Source organism: Manacus vitellinus, unplaced genomic scaffold (assembly GCF_001715985.3).
Source record: "Manacus vitellinus isolate BGI_N305 unplaced genomic scaffold, ASM171598v3 scaffold_7_pilon, whole genome shotgun sequence".
Taxonomy (NCBI): Eukaryota; Metazoa; Chordata; class Aves; order Passeriformes; family Pipridae; genus Manacus; species Manacus vitellinus.
In genome coordinates this window covers 12,196,563-12,216,098 of record NW_021940813.1, presented here as the reverse complement: position 1 = coordinate 12,216,098, position 19,536 = coordinate 12,196,563, and the positions used below count along the sequence as shown (strand labels likewise).

The 19,536-nt window shown below is 39.6% G+C and overlaps 1 protein-coding gene across 6 annotated transcripts in view; it reads right to left on the bottom strand.

Moving 5' to 3' along the window:
* The window catches only part of ADGRG2 (adhesion G protein-coupled receptor G2), a 63,067-nt gene that overhangs the window by 31,570 nt on the left and 11,961 nt on the right, over positions 1-19,536 (bottom strand). For all 6 annotated transcript variants that reach the window (XM_029964803.1, XM_018084292.3, XM_029964804.1 and 3 more), the window contains 2 exons: positions 10,940-11,557; positions 842-883 (listed from right to left, as the gene is read on the bottom strand). In XM_029964803.1, coding sequence (XP_029820663.1) covers positions 842-883; positions 10,940-11,557 — 660 coding nt within the window. The remainder of the gene's footprint in view (positions 1-841; positions 884-10,939; positions 11,558-19,536) is intronic.

Below are 19,536 nucleotides of genomic sequence, written 5' to 3'. Positions count from 1 at the left end.
TGGGAATCAAGCATACACAAGAAGATGGCTGCAGTTGGGTATGAAGAACTCCTCTCAGACTTTGTATAATAACAGTGAGACTTGCCACCTCAAATTTATCCCATACATATCTGTTCTCTTTTCTATCCTACAAAAAAGCAGCATTAAAAAACCCCTGATTTCAAGTTTGAACCTCTGGTCTTAATAGGAACCAGCCAACTATTTATATAGCAAACACTGGCCACTAGATTTTTTATATTGTTACAGTCAGTGTTTTGATCAAAAATAAATTAGGAAATTTGATATCTGACTCACATAGCCACTTGAAAGTTAGCCCTTTCAGTCACTGAGTGGTTTTTGATAGTGTCACAGACAAGTCAAGGCACAGTTATCACAGAAATATAATCCAAAGAACAGCTGGATGCAAATATGAAGGACTATATACTTAAGGTATTTCAACATCTTCTCTCAAAGTTCAAAAGTCATCCTATAACGTTGCTTACAACACACTGATTATAGTGTAAAGTCTTTCCTTCTTCTGTAGAAGACTTAAATCACAGATACCAAAAGTTTCTGAGTAAAACCATATTGGTTTTTTGATTAAAAATGGTAAACAAGGAGTTTCTGAAATGTTAATCACTCATGATTACTTGCTCACACTGTATTTTCTCTGGAAAATTACTGCTGCCATTTGCACCATGAAACTGGCTAATAAACCACCAGGATTATATGGATAATCGATTTAAAATATTTGCATATGCACAGCTATCTCCATGAATTAAAAAGTAACAGCAGCAGCAATCTTCCTACACACTTTCTAAAACAGAACAATGGGGAAAAAACCCACAGAACCCAAATATACCTGTTATCTGTTTTCTGCCAGGCAACGTAGCAGTAGTTTCAACTGCAAAGGAAGAAGATCTTTTAGGAGCAGAAGCTGTTATATGTATTTATACACACACATATATATACATATAGTTTTTTAAACACAACCATTTTAGATGTGCTACTCACCTCAGTTCAAGCTGGTTTGCAAAACTACTTTGCATCCATTGAGAAATATGTGTCAAGTCTTTCTGAAGTTGTAAATTGAACTGGTTTTTTTTACTCGGTTTATCACTTTTATACTTATAAAAATACAGATTAGGCCATGAGCTTTCCCACTACCCTTCCATTGCCAGTGTTTTTAGAAAGCTGTTCAGCACATTTGCTTGAGCAAAGATGAAGCAGACTGAAACAGCAGCAACCAAAATGTAACAAGTACAGACAACTGTGCTTTCCCATGGTTATTTTTGTAAAAATGGGGAAAATTAATGCTGATGAATTATTCAAAAAATGAAATTTTATTAATACAAAGAGAATTGGAGAAATTAAACAGCAACAAAAGAAAGCAGGAGGCACCAGATTTGGGTAAGAAGGGTTGCCTTATTCTGTACATCTTGACAAATTACATGAGGTGTACTTTGAGAATGTACTAACATCATGATGCGCATATACATCATAAAGACACTCACGTGTCCAAGAGCTGCACCACCAAAGAACATCTAAACAATGAGCAGACAGATCAGGCTGCCAGAAAGGAAGTGGTTCAGGTGAACGTGGACTGGGAATGAAAAGGTGTTTCGAGCTCAACAGGCTCAGGAAACATGTCCCTAGTGATGCCTTAAGGTACTTTTAGTTTTTTGATTTTTCTAATTTTTATAAGTTTTATAAGTAGCTATATAGCAGAAGTAGACTTTAGAAACAGCAGCATTTATTCTTTTACCCTTTCCCTTACCCTTAGCATAGTAACTACACACATTCTTCAACCCTTTTCCCCCAGTTCCCCATATCAATACGCCCGAATTCCATTAAAATGTTTAGTCTCTTGTCAAGATAGGCCTATTCTGTTTAAAGAACACTTGTACTCTGGCCTAAACCACAGAGTACACTCAAGAACTGGGTAACCGTGTGCTCTTTGTGCTCTGAAGAAGACCAAGTGATGAAGTAGGTGGTCTTGAAAAGACCCCAGCCCCAATTCCCTACGGGCAGGCTGGGGGTGGACCAGGGCAAAAGCCAGAGGGTGGAAAAACCTGGGATTGGACAAACAATATTATAAATTGTAAGCACCTGAGGCAGAGGGGCGTGCGCATTTTGTAACTTCTGTGCCTTGGAGGCACGATTAAATCTCATCTCTAATTAAATTGCTCTGGAGTTTTTTTTCCTCAGCTCTTTTAGGCATCGCTAGGGATTCCCAGAGAGAGATGCCATATAGAGATGGGCTCCTGATAAAGGTGTAGATTTGACAATCAAAGCTATGACACAGCTACTCATGAATGTGAAACGTGCTGTAATCAAGTAAGCCAAATGAGTAAAATCCCCCGGGAATAGAAGATGGTGTCTGGGCTATCAATGATGAGGCCTAGCAGATCAATTAAATCCCACCACTGCTGCAAGCCTGCCACAAGGCAAGTGCCATGTGCTTCCTGTGGTGGAGAAAACTAGCACATGGCTACAAATGTTCACTGCAGCCTGTGTCACCACTCAAAATATCACCCTGGGCCTTGAAAAACATGTGGCAACACACCATCCCATACAGGAAGACCTTTAAGATACAATAATGACTTTAAATAATATGTAGAACTGAAGGAGTAGCCAGATAAAACTCTTGTGTATTGTTTAAATAGGTAAATAGTTTTTTTAAGGTAGAATGGGGTGAATAAAAATAATTGAGTCAATTCTACATGAAGAAGTGAATTTCTGGCTAGAGAAGAAAGTATCCTTCCACAGGTGGGCAAATTGATCTTCCTACTACAGAAAGTGAATTGCATCTCCAAAACTTTACCTGTTACTGGTCCTGTCTCACTAGTGGTTAGCACCTTGTGTAAAAGCCCTTATCTCCAACAAAAAGGCCCTTGAGGAAATTCAGTTCTCAAAAGGAACCCATCTCTCAAATGCCCAGAATTTCACAGCAAACACCACCACACTGCTTCTTCTGCCCACCAAAAAAATAAGTTTTGCCCAGGAAATCTGACCTTAAGATCTTTCTCACATAACCTTGTGGATTCAGTGTAGACATAGTCTTGCTGTATGCAAACTGTATTTCACATCCTCCATATCCCTTCAATTTGCTTTGTGAATTTTTGAGAACACAAGTAGTACCCTGAGGCAGGTAAGAAAATTGCCCACTAACATATTTAGTATTGTAGGTTAGTGAGAAGACAGTGAACTCTAAAAATGCCAAATGCTTTTAATAACAGATCTAGCAGTACAGGGAGTAAAATATGCTAAACACAAACCATGAACATGGAGCTGACAAATACAGCCAGTGATGATGGCACATATAATCTGAGGGGCACTTTTTTCTGGACAAAAACCTAACCATTACTTCTCTTACAGCACAATATTCACATGCCTAGAGTTGATAGAAATTATTCATGACACTTGTCCTTGATCAAGGTGCAGAATTAAGTTCACTAACCAAGTCTTTCATCAGAATCACCTTATCATATATTACTAAATATCACATTTGTTAACCCTCCTCCTTTGCTGTGTTTAAGAACTAGAAAAGAAAATTAATAAGGTTTATTTGGAGAACAATTAAAGTTCAATCCAAAATAACTCTAAAGTTGACATGAAAAAAGGGAAGTAAAATAACTCAAGGTGTGCTAGTTACAAGCCAAGAGAAAATATATTTCCCTTATGTTGTTTACTGTTGATAAGAGCAAGAAAATCCACACGTATATGAAACATCCATTTATTTGCTCTGTGGATTTTTATTTGCAACATTGTTAGTTCAGGATCATCAAATCAATATACCTAACATATCCTATGCCAAAACATGACATCATATATTCTAGTAATACTTTGCTACATTTTCTCTAATAGAAAACATTCCTGAGAATTCAAACAGCAAATAAATAGGCAAAAAATTTCAGTATTATTCTTTGCTTTTGATGCAAAGGACATAGAACAGAACCCCACAAGAACTGTTTGCTTTCTTTTCTGAGGGAAAAGGCAACTCCCTTACATGAGATAAGCACCAGTTTCTGTTACTAATATGCATCATTAGAAGTAGAAGTAGCAAGTCCCTTACTGTCTTCATATCACTTTGTACTGTTCTGACACAAATAGCTACAGGCTAAGCCAAGACTTGAGAAACCCCTTTGTGTAGGCAGAGGAAACTGTTCCACTGGTATGAAACCTTTTAGCCAACCATAACTCCATAGCACAGCTGCAAAAATTGTCCCAACCTTCATTTCCCTTTCATTTTTCACAGTGACTTTGTATGACAGTGGGAACCACTGTAACTTTAGCATCTTCCATCTGGTAGATTAAACCCACTAGTAAAAGTACTTAAGGCTTGGTGCACAAACAGATGTAGCTCTGAGAGAGACCAGCATCTGACCTTAACTAAAAAACAGCCTTGTGCTTACAGCATTCCTTAGCATGACAGCTCTTAATTCTTAAGCAACTGGCTCTTTTAGGGTGTGATGGTCCCTACACGTCCTGCTAAAGCTGTTCCACCAAGCAACACAGAACTGAAAAATCAATTCAGCCAAAGGGAAAGAAAGGCAGAAGGAGGCTTTGTAACACAATGGTCAAGATGAGACAGATGGTTCTGGACCCTGCACCAAAGGCACTATCACTCATAACATGCTATTTTTTCAGAAACTCAGACACAACATACAGAAAAAAATCCCTTAAGGCACGAAGGGTGTCCGCTGTTCTACCTCCAACTGGAAGAATTAAAAAAATCCTTTTCTTCTCCCTACCTCCAATCTAACTTATGAGCAGTACGCTCTTTCTTAAATGTTTTGGAAAGGCCAACACCCTTTCTGATTCACCTGTCTTCAGGCAACCGGCTCTGCCAGCAGCAGTTCAGTTTTTCCAGGGCGGAGAAGTGAGAAGCAGCTGGAACCTGGCTGCCGATAACACTTCATGCAAGAAGTGAATTACTGGCAGCTGTTTTTGTCCCCCTGTCTCAGGGGAACAGTGTTGCTGCTGACTAATCCTGTTTTACCTAACACTTCTTGATCTCTTTTAAACTTCTACAGAAAGCATCCTTTGAGCAAGCTGAGACAACAACTACACGGCTTTCTTAGGAGGAGAAAAAGAGTCTGAGCTGTAGTGAACTAGAGCTCTACATGGACTTGGCTGTTAGATAACCATGACCCTACATTGCTAATAAGATCAGTTTTGACTTACAGGTGCACATAAAAATACAAGGAAATACTTAAAAATTAGATTTTCTAAATAAGAAGTTACAGCAAAACCTTGAGTGCCTAAAGTTTTTTCACCAAAACTTCACCTGATTCAGGCAGGGGAATTGACTCCCACCAAAAATGCCAAAGTGGAAGTTTTTATTCCAGTTTTTATTATCACCTTCTGGTTTAAAAAACAAACAAAAAAAGTAAATAAAACCATTTTACATTGAAATGTCAATTCCACACTACATTTTTTAATTCTATACAAATCCTCTTCTACAAATTCTTACAGGCAATAGTTATTGGTATGTATTACAGCAATCACCAGTACTGTGCAGCAACTACTGTCTGTTTGCATTCAGTGAAATGAAAATGCCTGGCATTAATACGTTTCACAGGACTTGTCACAAAAGAACCTGAGAAGCTCAGATAGCAAAACTTCAAAATGGTGCTGCTCTAAAGTCCAGTTATTTACAGAAACAGGCACCAAAAATATGACATTCAATTCTCATATTCAAAATAAATCCATATTTTCTATTAAGATATTAGGTCCCTTTAACATTTGAAACCTTTAATGAATAAACATTCTGCCAAAATGAGCCATCCTGTCACACAAGGCATTAATAATAATAACACATAAAAATCCTCCCCAACTAACAGTTGTTAGTTAGTTGTACATGGTAGGATAGCCTACCTTGATTTTCTATGTAAGTTAGATTTTGAGGCACACTGTATATAAACTTCTAGGACAAAACTTATGGACAATCTTCATTTTATGTTTTGGTGCCCCTCATGACACCTCATATCTGCTCTGACTCCCTGTGGTGGAAAGGATGAATTATCAGTGACCATTGGACAGAAAAATATGTAAGAAAACAATGACAGTGCTTTTTCACATCAAGGTCTGTCACTTGGGCCAGTTTTAGTATCCTTAACAGAATATTTAGGCACAATTACTTTTAACTCAACTTTCATGTTACATGGTTTTTAGGAAATCAGATTATAAATATAGTTTTTATCTGTTTGTAGAAAGCTGTACATTAGATACTGAGGTGGATCAAATCACCTATTCTCTGGCAAGTTGATTTCCAAAAAGCCATTTCCTTTGATATCACAGAAGGGGAAGGGAACAAGAGCAAAGAAAGAGCAGGTTAAACATGCAGTCTGTTAATAGGTACAAAGTAGAGTGGTACATGACTCATCAAAAAGGCACTCCAGAGTTAGGTACTTTTTTCCCATCACATTTACTTCCTTCAAGAGCTTCTAGAGGTTTCTGTGGTATTCTGTCCTTACGGTTTTAGAAAGAAAATTGTATTGGGGCAAATAATCTACTTTTTCATCTTCTGCTTTCATGATCCGCTAAGTAAACATAATAATATGACCCAAAATTTGGTAACCAACAGGCTGGGATACAGACTGGATGAGTGACAGCTTCATTTCCACTTTCTGTCTGAGGACATAAAGCCTTGGGACTCCACCCTCCCATCCAAGAAGGGTGATCCTGTCATCAGATGGGCACACAGACTGGGAAATCTTTAAAGGGAATGATATGAACCTAAAACACACCTCCTACTGCTCACACCTGCAGACTAGAACAACAGCCCAAACTGAAGTGTTCCTCTTCCTTGAGAATGCCAAGGCAAAACAGTCCCACAGGACACTGGTCACTTCCCATTTCTCCCGTCCACATTAAATGCTTTGTTCAGAAGCCTGGAAACCTCTTCCAGAAACACCAGTAGCAGGCTCAGCAATATTGAGAGTGAAAAGGGTACATGAAAAAGAGGGGGCAATATCTTAATCTTGAAGGTTGGACAAGACAGTTTACAAAAATCTAAAATGCCATAGTATAGTCTGAATTTTAGTTATTAAAAAAAACAAAGGCAACCAAAAGCAACAGGCACTGGACTCCTGCTAAAACCTAGAGCACCAATATCACAAATGAGATGACAGGGCTTTACTGCCAGTGATACTATTTACAGTTATGCCAAAAATAATCTGTTTATTCATTGAAATTAGTTAAAGATATTCCATCATCTCTGTGCTCCTTGTATAAATGCACAGCTTAACAGTTTGGATATTTATATTTGGATTAAGAAAGTTACTGTTTAATGTGTAACTGAAATGATTAATGTTTAAACAGTACATTTCTTCCCACTGTGAAGTTATTATTAAAGGCAACTTGCAAATATCTCATGTGAAAATGACAACTGAAGAGCTGGGGCTCACAGGTGACTAAAATTTCTTTTCAAGGATTTAGCATTTTAAACTCACTTATTTTCTTGTGGGTCTGTTCTCTTGAATCACCCCCAACTTTAGATTGCTTAGTAGGCTTTTTTGTTGGATTATACAGAGACATTAGTGATACCATTCATATTCTCCACATTAAAGTATGTAGCTACAGAGGAATCATTCATCAAGGAACAAGATAGGGAAATTTCCCAAAGTTAGAATTTAGAATAGTAAGCGCATCTTTCTTCACTTATATATTTTTAAATAACAGGAGATGACCTGTAAAGTGAGATACATTCAACCTGTGGCACTCTTTTCTCCGTATCACAGCTATTATGCTACTTGTCATTCTCAGCAAGAGGGGAATTATCAAAGGAACCTGAGGAATGTAAGTGGAAGGCCAGTGACGCACAATGTGCGTGGCCTCATGCCCTCTTTGGCCCTACCTGCAGTTTTTACACCTGCCCAGCCTGCAAGGGCCACACCAAGCAGAGGAGAACCAGAAGACTGTGATCGGAAGAAAGAATTTCATCTTCAACTCAGATCTAAAAGTTTGCTGTTGCTAAGTACCATTAGTCCAAGAAATGTGATCAGCCCTCATCACAAGCTGGGAAACAGCCAGGTATGACCCTTCTTGCAAATCTTCAGATGTATAAGATACGTAGCTACTGCAAAGGCAATCCCATCCACTTGGGAGTGAACTACTTGGTTAAAGCTGAGCATGCCTCCAAGTGCTAAGCATGTATGGAAATCTTACCAGAATCAGGATTTTGGTCCGTATTAGACCTCACATGGTTAAGAAAATATCAAATTAATTTCTGGTAATCTGAAAAACTACCATTAAAATAAATTATAAAACCTAAAGAAAAATCATCAAAAGAGACAAGAAAAAGAAAGGCAGGAAAAGGAGGTAAGGAAACATGAAATAATTATGTGATGTTAAGTTAAATTATGGTAGCCTTTGACTGATATTTTGCAAATAATTGTTTTATGTAGGCACAAAATGCCAACCCGGTCACAAAAAAAAATTCTGAAACTTGTCCTCCGGCACAATTATGACTGTAATGAACCACTTCCTTTTCACCTTTTGTGCCTATACAAGAGGCACAGTCCTTTCCCATGCTTTATCCCTTTGCCAGTTATATTCTTTGCAGATGCAAAATCAGATCTTTCTGCAGACTTACTACTCAAAGTCTTTCTGTTTTAGCAAAAAACAGAGAAGCCTCCGAAATCAGGTAATTTTTACACAGGTGTTCAGAGGAATTTATTGAAAGAAATCATATTATAAGACTAGCAGCATTATCAATTAGAATCGCCTGACACTGACCGTTAGATATTCCTACTGTAAATGCTTTGTTATCTATTGGACTAGCATTTGCTAAATACATGCTTTTCACAGGATGACTTGGGGAGGGACAATCAGCTAAAATGCATCTATTACTGAAGAGAGGCAAATAAACTGTAAAAAAAAACCCCAGTGAGCTTCTGTTTGAAAAGTATTTAATCTCCCAAATTATCTAGAGGAGATAACTTATATTTGGCAGTAGAGATGGCCTCTGCACCAAAACAAACCCCTGTCAGCAGTTTCACTAAGAAGCAGAGCTTTGGAAACCATGCATCTTACACACTCACTAGAGAGCTCTTGCAGACAGACAAAAGATTCCACAAGCCACTAAATCACGAATTCTAAAATCATTAATCTGTTGGGGCTGAAGTTGGGCATTGGCTAACCAAGCTGCCCTGTGATGCTCACGGGAGCTCTATATTCAGGGCAGAAGGTGCTGGAACTGAAAACAAGGAGGTTGTCCTTTCTGTGTACCAGTGAAAGAGAATCAGGTGCTCCACTCTGCTCCACTCCGCTTCACTCCACACTACCCAGACATAGAATCATAGAATAGGTTGGGTTGGAAAAGACCTCCAAGGTCATCAAGTCCAACCCCTGATGCAACTCCAATTACTATATCATGGCTCTAAGGGCCACATCCAATCTCCTTTTAAAAACCTCCAGGGATGGTGAATCTACCACCTCTCTGGGTAGGCCGTTCCAATGCCTGATAACCCTCTCTGTAAAGAATTTCTTCCTAACATTAACCTAAACCTCCCCTGGCAGAGCTTGAGCCCATGTCCCCTTGTCCTATTGTTGGTTGCCTGAGAGAAGAGACCAACCCCCACCTGGCTATAACCTCCCTTCAGGTAACCTTCTCTTCTCCAGACTAAATAACCCCAGCTCCCTCAGCCTCTCCTCATAGGACTTGTGCTCAAGTCCCTTCACCAGCCTCGTTGCTCTTCTCTGGACCCGACATATCTCTCTCAAGCTTTCTTTGTAGAAAACTTTTGTCTGGTAGCCAGAACGTTCCCCCTTTCAGTCTTAGAACTGTATTCCTTCAAACACGGGCACACATGAATAAAAGAAAGACATCCTTTCTTCAGCTCCTTTTTCAAATCACACAACCCAACAAATATGTGCTCCCAACTACAGCATCAGGGTCAGCAGAGGCATTTCATTCCTTACAAATCAGTGCTAGGGGCATTCTCCATGAGTCCTGGTTGGTTGAACAGATTTCTTTCTCTCCCAGAAAAAGAAATCTGGTGATCTCATTTTAACGCCCTTACTAAGACACTTTGAATCTACCCAGTCAGGCAGTGGTTATAAGATTACATGGCTAAAAGATATTTTTGAATCTGTACAAAATAGATAAGTACAGTTTTTAAGGATCAAGGTGATGAAGACTAAGACCAGTGCCACAGTTTAACTGAATCATTGATGCTATACAAAAATCTTAGGATTTTTATATAATTGAGCCAGTCACCTTAAAATCTCTTAGGAGATGATATCATTGATATCATTGATAAATTGGATCCCACCGAAACTTGATTCAAGTTTGTCTTTCTTGCCAACAGATAGGCTAGCAAGAGCTAAAAACAGGATTATTCTCTTGCTTGAACTCAATTTCTCTGAAAAAAAAAAATCTTGGTTTGGTTTGATTTAAAGATTTTTTTATGGTTCTTTTTCAGGGCAGAGGGGAATTTTAAGAAATGTGTGAGAAATCATTTGGCCATTTTAATAAAGGAGTCATTACTCATAAAGAAGAAGCCTCCAGTAATTTTTACAGATGTAGACCATACCAGCTGAAGATGGTGTAATGTGCCAATGAAGCAGTAAAAAGTTACACTCATTGAAATTCTGGCCCAGCAAATGTGCACAGTGAGGACCACCAATGCTTTCCTCTGTGTTTATTCCCTGTACAGAAGGTGTGTAAATTAATTAAGATGACATTGATACATGCCCAAACAATCCAAGGAGTTTTGGTTGCATGCATCCTGCTCTCATATTACGTGGACACAAAAGTTGAAGCAAGTTGAAAGTTTGTAAAGAACTGCTGCTATGCTTTTTCATTTGGATAAAAGCTAGCAAAAGCTGCAGGTCCTCACATGTTCTCATTAAGAATTTAGCTAGGAATGATTAGTAGACTGAGGCTTTGTAAAATCTGGAAGAGAAACTTTTGACTAAATCATTATTTCAAAAACAATGCAATGGTACTTACCACATGGCAAAGAGTTATCCTTTTCTACTGTGGTGGTATAGGTCCAATCCTCCTTTCTCCAGCCTATAACACCACTATCCTGGCAGTCCTCAGACTGTGTTATATTTGCCTTGTCCCACATTCTGAACATGTACAGTTCCCCAGTCATACCCTGGTTAGGTGATGCAGCTGCACCTCGCAGCTTTGAACAGCCAAGTAAGAACTGGCCTTTTCCAGGCAAATTAACTTTCCCCCTTAGTTTTTTGTTTAATATTTTTTTTCCATCTATGAACACCTTCATCTCCTCATTGTCACTTTTCCACTGGATACATATTTGGTTCCAAGTGTTTTCATGCAGTCTTGCTGTTTTATTGATTTGATTTCCAAACAACCATATGGTCAATTTGCCATGATCTCCCATAAGTCCAAGATCATACTTATTTGCAGAGCCATTGACGTGAGGTGTTTCTTGAGTGTATACATATGCTATCCATGGACTGTGTGATGAATACAGTTTGAGGTCCACACAGACAAGGAATTCTTTCAAGGGATGCAGAGAAATTCTTGATGACATAATCCAAGGATCTTCACATGCAGTCTTAAAGACAGCTTTATATCGCCCCAGGAAATCTTCCTGATCTAAATAAAGAAAAGGTGATTTGTAAAATTATTTAATTTTTAAAAGTATCTTTTATACCAATGTTATTCTTTCATATAGTACTGTTCCCAGGCATTTACGTAGGAGTTTTTAAAACAACACATTAGGAAATAACCTTGTAATCTACTCTTTTGGTGTATTTTGGGTTTTTTTGTGGTAGGGAAGAGACAATTTTGGAGGCAGTCAATAAATCCTAGCTGCTCATGAAAGCTTTGAAGCAAAACTCATGCACAAGACCAAGGATGACCATGTAGAACCGCCAAATTGTTTAGGTTGGAGAAGACCTCTAAGATCATCAAGTCCAACTGCAAGTCCAGCACTGCCAAGTCCACCACTAAACCATGTCCCTAAATGCCATATCTACATGTCTTTTGAACACCTTCAGGGATGGTAACTCAAAAACTTTCCTGCACAGCCTGGTACAATGCTTGACAACCCTTTCTGTGAAGAAATTTTTCCTAATATCCAACCTAAACCTCCCCTGGTGCAACTTGAGGCTGTTTGCTCTTGTCCTATCATTTTTGACCTGGGAGAAGAAATAACTCCCACCTCGCTACAACCTCCTTTCAGGCTGTGAGCGATTAGGTCTCCCCTCAGCCTTCTTTTCTCCAGGTGAAACAACCCCAGCTCCCTCAGATGCTCCTCATAAGACTTGTGCTCCATACCCTTCACCAGCTCCATTGCCCTTCTCTGCACACACTCCAGCAACTCAGTGTCTTTCTTATCATGAGGGGCCCAAAACTGAACACAAGATTAGAGGTGTGGTCTCACCAGCTCTGAGTACCAGGGAACAATCACTGTCCTGGTCCTGCTGGTCATACTTTTGCTGATACTGGCCAGTATGCCATTGGCCTTCTTGACCACCTGGGCACACTGCTGGCTCATGTCCAGCCAGCTGTTGATCAACACCCCAAGGTCCTTTTCTCTCAGGCAGTCTTCTAGACACTCTTCCCCAAGTCTGTATGTAGCACTGCCTGGGGTTGTTCTGACCCAAGTGCAGGGCCTGGCACTTGGCTTTGCTGAACCTCATACAACTGAGGCTTCATTCTGCTCCCCATCCCTCTCTTCCAGCTCAGGGTGCTGGGTATCCAGAGAGCAACTGGTCTTTCTAATAAGGATTGAGGCAAAAAAGGCATGAAGGCACCAGCCTTTTCCTCATACTATGTCATTATGTTCCCCCCTTCATCCAATAAAGGCTGGTGATTCTCCTTAGCCCTTTGGTTGCTAATGTATTTATAGAAACATTTTTTATTGTCTTTTACAGCAGTGGCCAGATTAAGTTCTAGCTGAGTTTTGGCTCTTCTGATTTTCTCCCTGCATAATCTCATGACATCCTTGTAGTCCTCCCGAGTTTCCTGCCCCATTTTCCAAAGGTCATAAACTCTCCTTTTTTTCCTGAGTTCCAGCCAAAGGTCTCTGTTCAGCCAGGCTGGTTGCCTCCCCCTCTGGCTCATCTTTTAGCCTGCTCCTGCACCATTAAGATTTCCTTCTTGAAGAAGAATGTCCAGCCTTCCTGCGCTCCTTTGCCCTTCAGGACTGTCTCCCAAGGGCCGACTTCTCCAAAAACCAAAAACTCTTTCCTTTTTGATATCAATCTGCCCAAGACACCCTTCAACCACCACATCATGCACTAGTCCTTCTCTGTTCACAAACAACAGAGGTCCAGCATGTCCAGCAGGGCACCTTCCCTAGTTGGCTCCCTCACCAACTGTGTCAGGTCACCTTCCAAACACTCTGGAAACCTCCTCGACTCTTTCCTCTCTGCTGTATTTCCAACAGGGGGCCTGGTAAGCTGAAGTCCCCCATGAGAACAAGGGCCAGTGACCATGAGACTTCTCCTAGGTACTGATGGAATATTTCATTTGCCTCTTCATCCTGGTTGCATGGCCTGTAACAGATTCCCACCAGGATATGTGCCTTGTTGGCCTTCGCCTTGACTCTTATCCACAAACATTCAACCCTATTGTCACCATCATTAAGCTCCAGACAATCCAAACACTCCTAATGCAACACAGCTACCCCACTGCCTCTCCTTGCCTATCCCTTCTGAAGGGTTTATACTCATCCATTGCAGCATTCTGGAGGTGTCATCTCACCATGTTTCTGCGACAGCAGATGAGTCATTGTTTTCCTGCTGCACAATGGTTTCCAGCTTCTCCTGTTTGTTGTCCACCACACAGGTTGTGTGTCCTATATCCAGGACTGCACATATATTTTGCATTTAATAGATACTGGATAAAATACAGAAACAGAGATAGAAGGCAGCACTATAGCCCTTACTGCATTCTTACGTCTCAGTCTTGCATCCTCCACCTCTGAACAAGATCATATTTCTCCAAGCCATTTTTAAAAAAGTAAAACAGAAAGACTCAGGGAACTACAGGCCACCTCTGTGGCCAGTAAGGCCATGGAGCTGATCCTCCTGGAAACTGTGCTAAGGCACATGGAAAAGAAGGAGGTGATTAGTGACCAACGCGGCTTCACTAAGGGCAAATCATGCCTGACAAATTTGGTGCCCTTCTAGGACAGGGTTAGAGAATTAATGGATGAGGGAAGAGCAACTGATGTCATCTATTTGGACTTTTACAAAGCATTTGACACTGTGCTACATGACATCCTTGTCTCTAAACTGGAAAAACAGGGATTTGATGGACGGACCACTCAGTGAATAAAGAATTGGCTGGATAGTTGCACTCAAAACGTTGTGGTTAACAGCTCAATGTCCGTGGAGAGACCAGTGACTAGTGGTGTTCCTCGGGGGCTGCTATTGGGACCAGAACTGTTTAACATCTGACATGGACAGTGGGATTGAGTGCACCCTCACCAAGTTCGGCAACAACACCCAGCTGTGTGGTGTGGTCGACACACTGCAGGGAAGGGATGCCATCCAGAAGGACCTTAACAGGCTTTAAGATGGGCCTGTGCAAACATCGTGAAGTTCAAAAAGCCAAGTGCAAGGTTCCATACCTGGGTCAGGGCAATCCCAAGCACAGATACAGACTGGGCAGGGAACGGATTGAGATAAACCCTGAGGAGAAGCACTTCGGGGTGTTGGTTGATGAGAAGCTCAACATGACCCAGCAACATGCATTTGCAGCCCAGAAAGCCACCCGTACCCTGGGCTTCACCAAAAGCAGCATGGCCAGCAGGTCAAGGGAGGGGATTCTGCCCCTCTACTCTGCCCTTGTGAGACCCCACCTGAAGTGCTGCATCAAGCTCTGAGGACAAGAGAAGTTGTGGATGCCTCATCCCTGGAAGTGTTCAAGGTCAGGTTGGTTGTGGCTCTGATCAGTCTGGCCTAGTGGAAGGTGCTCCTGCCCATGGTAGGGTGGTTGGAATGAGATGATCTTTATGGTCCCTTCTAATGCAACCCATTCTATGACTATATGATTTCTTCCCCAACCCTGAGATTCTTAAATCCTCAGCTGAATACTGGCAGTTACAGCAAGAAAGGTAGAAAACAGCCATATTCTAGTAGAGAATGAGTTTAGGTAACTTTTAGAAAATTTGTTTTGGAGCCACTGGTTTATCAGAGAACTTAGTTGCAGAGACATCTGGTCTGTGAATCTCAAATATACTGTGTCATTAAGATAGTGGCAACCTGGCGTTCAACTTGGATAGTAAATGGAATTTGTGGTGTCAACAGTAAATTTACTGGTAAAAAACAATGTGCCTGGCTCTGTCAATGCTGGTAAAACAAGTAGTTCCAGATAATGCCCCAAACACTGAAACTTGATCATAACTGTTCAGTGCTTATAGGTGCCTCATTTCCTCCACTGTCCCAACACAGGAAAGGACAGACTTTTGTAGCTGTAGATGTAAGCTCTTTGGAGCTGACTCTCATTTTGTGGGAATATACACATTCCAATCACATAATCGTTATCATGATTGCTTGCTTTTAGGGTGCACACATCAGCATCAAAATAAGAAAAAAGTCCTTTGGAAGGTGAAGTGGAACTACAAAAAAATAAAACAGTCTGGTAGATGCTCAGTCAGTGCAAGAGAATATGTTACTGACACCTTTAAGGAGTCCATTATTTATCAATATAAGCAGACTTTTTATGAATGCTCCAGAGGAGGTTTGGGGTTAATCATGATTGGTCAGGGTTGGAAAGCAGAAAAAGATTGGTCAACATAGGAAAAAAAAGCTTTTCCATTAGCTCTGCTGCAAAAAGACAAACTTCCAGGCAATTTGGATCAGGGGTTTTTTTCCAGGGCAAGTTACATTCATAGTCCTAGTTAGCTGTCAAGATCACAGCCAGGTCTTCTGTAATTTCAAGCAACCAGAGCACCATCTTTCATCAGGCCAATTCTGACAACTTTTCTGTCTCTTGAGCTCAGAGCTCTCAAATTTCTTTTTCAATAGCAACAAATGAAAACATGAAGAAAGTTCCTAACTTCCAAATGCAGCTTTATAGGTACAAGCTACCAGAAAACATTCTAAACACAAAATATATCAATCCAGTTACATCGATATCTATTCTTGTTGCATACTGTAGCTTCAAGACTTCCTCTGTGACACTAATTAGCAAAAACCTTTCACAACCCCGAATCATTCCTGAAGTTCAACATACATCATGTAGGTGCCATCCAAGGCTATAGACCAAACAAAAAACTCTCTGAGTACAGACTGAATTAGGTGAAAATCCTAATGAGCAGACAGTGGATTTTGAATGGTGAGATAATTCTTAGATTGGTTCTAAGTGGCAATGGAAAAGAAAAACGCACTTGACCCAACAACAAGCAGCAGAATTATTTCCCCTCTGCCCAACCCCACAGCATGAATTCACTCATTCAGTTCAGCCTCTTGTCAGAGTCTAAAAGCAGAAGTTCAGCATGGAAAACTAATTTTTAAAACAGCTTAAAAGCTGGGGTGACAAAGACTGGATGGGAGAGGAAATTGTCCCAGAAGACAAGATTTTTAGATACAGGCTCAAATGTACCTTCCATTTTTAGTAAAAGGATTACTACAATTAAAATAGATCTGCCAATTTACAGCACGGACAGATCATGAGGAAACCGATTTTATAAAGGAAACAGCTAGCTAGTTATATGCCAACACTTGTGACACAGTCTCTCCAAATAAAAATAATTGCTTGAGTCTTTCATTATTAAGTGGGAATTCTGCTGAATGTTTTGAAAAATTTGATGCAGCTGCTGTTCCTCCGAGTATATGTCAGAAATATACTTGCATGACTCACATAGCTTCCAAAATTCCTGTAAGAAATCTTGAGCATGCAGACATGGCCAAAGTGACTGGTTTCCTGACACAGCTTCAAAACCTGAAGTCACTGTTAACTATCCAAACTGACAGACTGGAAAACTATTTCTGAGCAAAAATATTAACCAAAACTTGAAGTATCATCATCAGACTTTACTTTGGAAGTGAGAAAATGGTGAGAGAGGCTTGATTTCATGTTAAATGTTAAATTAGTGTTGATGTGCCAATAGTGAATTAAAGGGCTGCTAAATCCTATTACATTATTTAGGGGAACTGACACATCAAAGTTGTCAAGGGAGGCAGAGTGGGCATACACTTGCAGATGAAAACAGTCTTAAGGCAGGTAGCCAACAGAAATTATGCAAAATGACAACAATCTGGTGATGATTCTTCTGGTCTGCTTTATATAATTAAAAAAGACTGCTCTTGATCAATATGCAAGGACTGAAGAATTAATTTAAAGTAGCAAAAGCATTTACATAGAGAGGTCTAACCTTCTGGAAACTGGAAAGGCTGGCCCACTTTACTCTAAACAGTTATAAAAAAAAGTTCCAAAAAGTGGTGCCAAAGTTAAGAGAATAAATACCAATACTATCTGAAATGTTATAAGAAAGGCTTGGAAAATTTCACATGCTTTATCTACCCAAAGAATGCCGAAAAAGCACAAAGGAAATCATAACCATAGTCAGAAAATGCACTTTGCTGTTCCAAGTGGAATATGTGCAGTACAGCATTATGCTAGAAGTTTATTATCAGGATTATCTTGGCTAAGTCTCTGATATGTGGGTGCATGCCATGTAAGTAGGAGACAACTTCACATTAAAGTCTTTTAAGTTCTGTTAATCATCACTTATTTTCTCTAGTAATAGTACTTGTGGGCTGTGTCCCACCCTTGACCACAGAACTGGGGAGCTGGAACTGGCTGTGCTCATACTGTGGCATTCCTGACTTATAATTAGTTTCCTTGGGTCCAGACAATACAGAAAAGTATCCATGAACACACCCTTATCACCACAGCACAAAAAAGGTAGTATAGTAGGAAGAACGCTCCAAACATCTCTAGAGTAAGTAAAATTACTGTGTGTGTGGGGGAAATGACAATTTGGAGTGAAAGAAACTCCATGTAATAGTAATTGTGGGCCGATTTTTCAGTGTCATTTGCTGTATTTGGGCACATAAGCCCTTTTAAACATGAAAATTTTTCCTTATTCCTGTATTTAACTCTAACAGATGCAAAAGTTGGGGTTTTTAACCTCACTAGAAATAAAAGCATCCACTTAATAAGTATATTCTCTTAAGCCCTAAAAGAAATCCTAAAACACATGTGCATACTTCCAAATGTTTAAAATAAACTTTCTGAGAATGAAAACAAACAAAAAATGCAATATCTTTCTTTTTTTCAAACATTTTTAGATGGTGACAATTGATGTCTTTACAAGAGATAGCCAATCATAGATAGGAAGAATTACACATACAGGAGCAAATCCTCTCAGTACATGAGAACCAGTGTTATTTTCCTTATATTACATAACCACTGTGTCAGTATAGTTGAGCATTAATACAGTCAAGTATTCTAATGAAAAAGTATAGTAACAAGTTTATGTGTCTGCACAATCTGGCTTTTAACCAGTAACAACAGTCATTAACTTCCTTGCAAGTGTTTGCCACCTGTAACACATTTGGCTTGCCACAGTCCATTAAAATGACGTCAAAAGAATCTTGTATACCAATATATTCCATCTAGACCTCATAAATGTTCTTTATAAAAAGTTTAAAACTCTAAACTTTCTACATGGGGGTCACTTCATTCTGCTTAACGTTTGGAACTCTGAAGCTAAGAACTGTTTCCTCAAAATTAATTTCCTCCCTTCTTTTTATTCACAGTTGTATTTGTTTATCTGAGGATAAACTATGCCATGTTTTCCAGTGTCCTAGGCATCAGAAAAAACACAAGCAGTTCTTCTCTTTTCATATTTTTTGGAGAACACACATACTTTGGCACCTCAGATGTCAGAACTGAGTAGAGATGCTGCTGACAGTACTAACAGCCTAAAACAAAAAAACCCCAATAAAATAGGATGAAACCATAAATATGCCCTTGTGTCTGTCTAGCTTTTCTTGAAGGATTTCTGACATTTGCAAGTGGTACAGACGTGAAAAACAAAGTCCCTCTTTGCTTGCTTCGTCAGAACTCTTCTATGACATCTGTCCACCTGCTGAGCAGCTCTGTCCTTTTCACTACTTGAAGCACAAGACGTTAAAACCTCTACATCTTAGTAGCAGTTTTATCACCTGAATGTCAGATTCTCTCTCAATAAAATCATTTTATGAAAATTACTATATTTGGAGAATTAGAATCAGAATTTGTCTAGTCACTAAACCTATGGAATCTCATTGCTTGTACAATGTTGTTAAGCAGGCACATCTAAATTAAAAAAAATAGCAGTAAATTTGAACTGAAAGAAGCTCTGACCTTCTAAAGTAAAAACATGCCATGACACAGAAAGCAGCTTCTGAAACCAGCATTAAGTACGTGGCAAAAAACACTTCCAATTTTTTAATACCTCGAGCATATTACTAACATGATAAATGTATTACACACTATTGATATACAGAAACTTTATGAATGACAAGCACTGTTATCTCTATCAGTTGAGGTCCAGAGTAGTGACAGACTAACCATCAGTTTACAGAATAGCCATGAGAAAACAGAAATTACTTTACCTCACCTTACCTCTT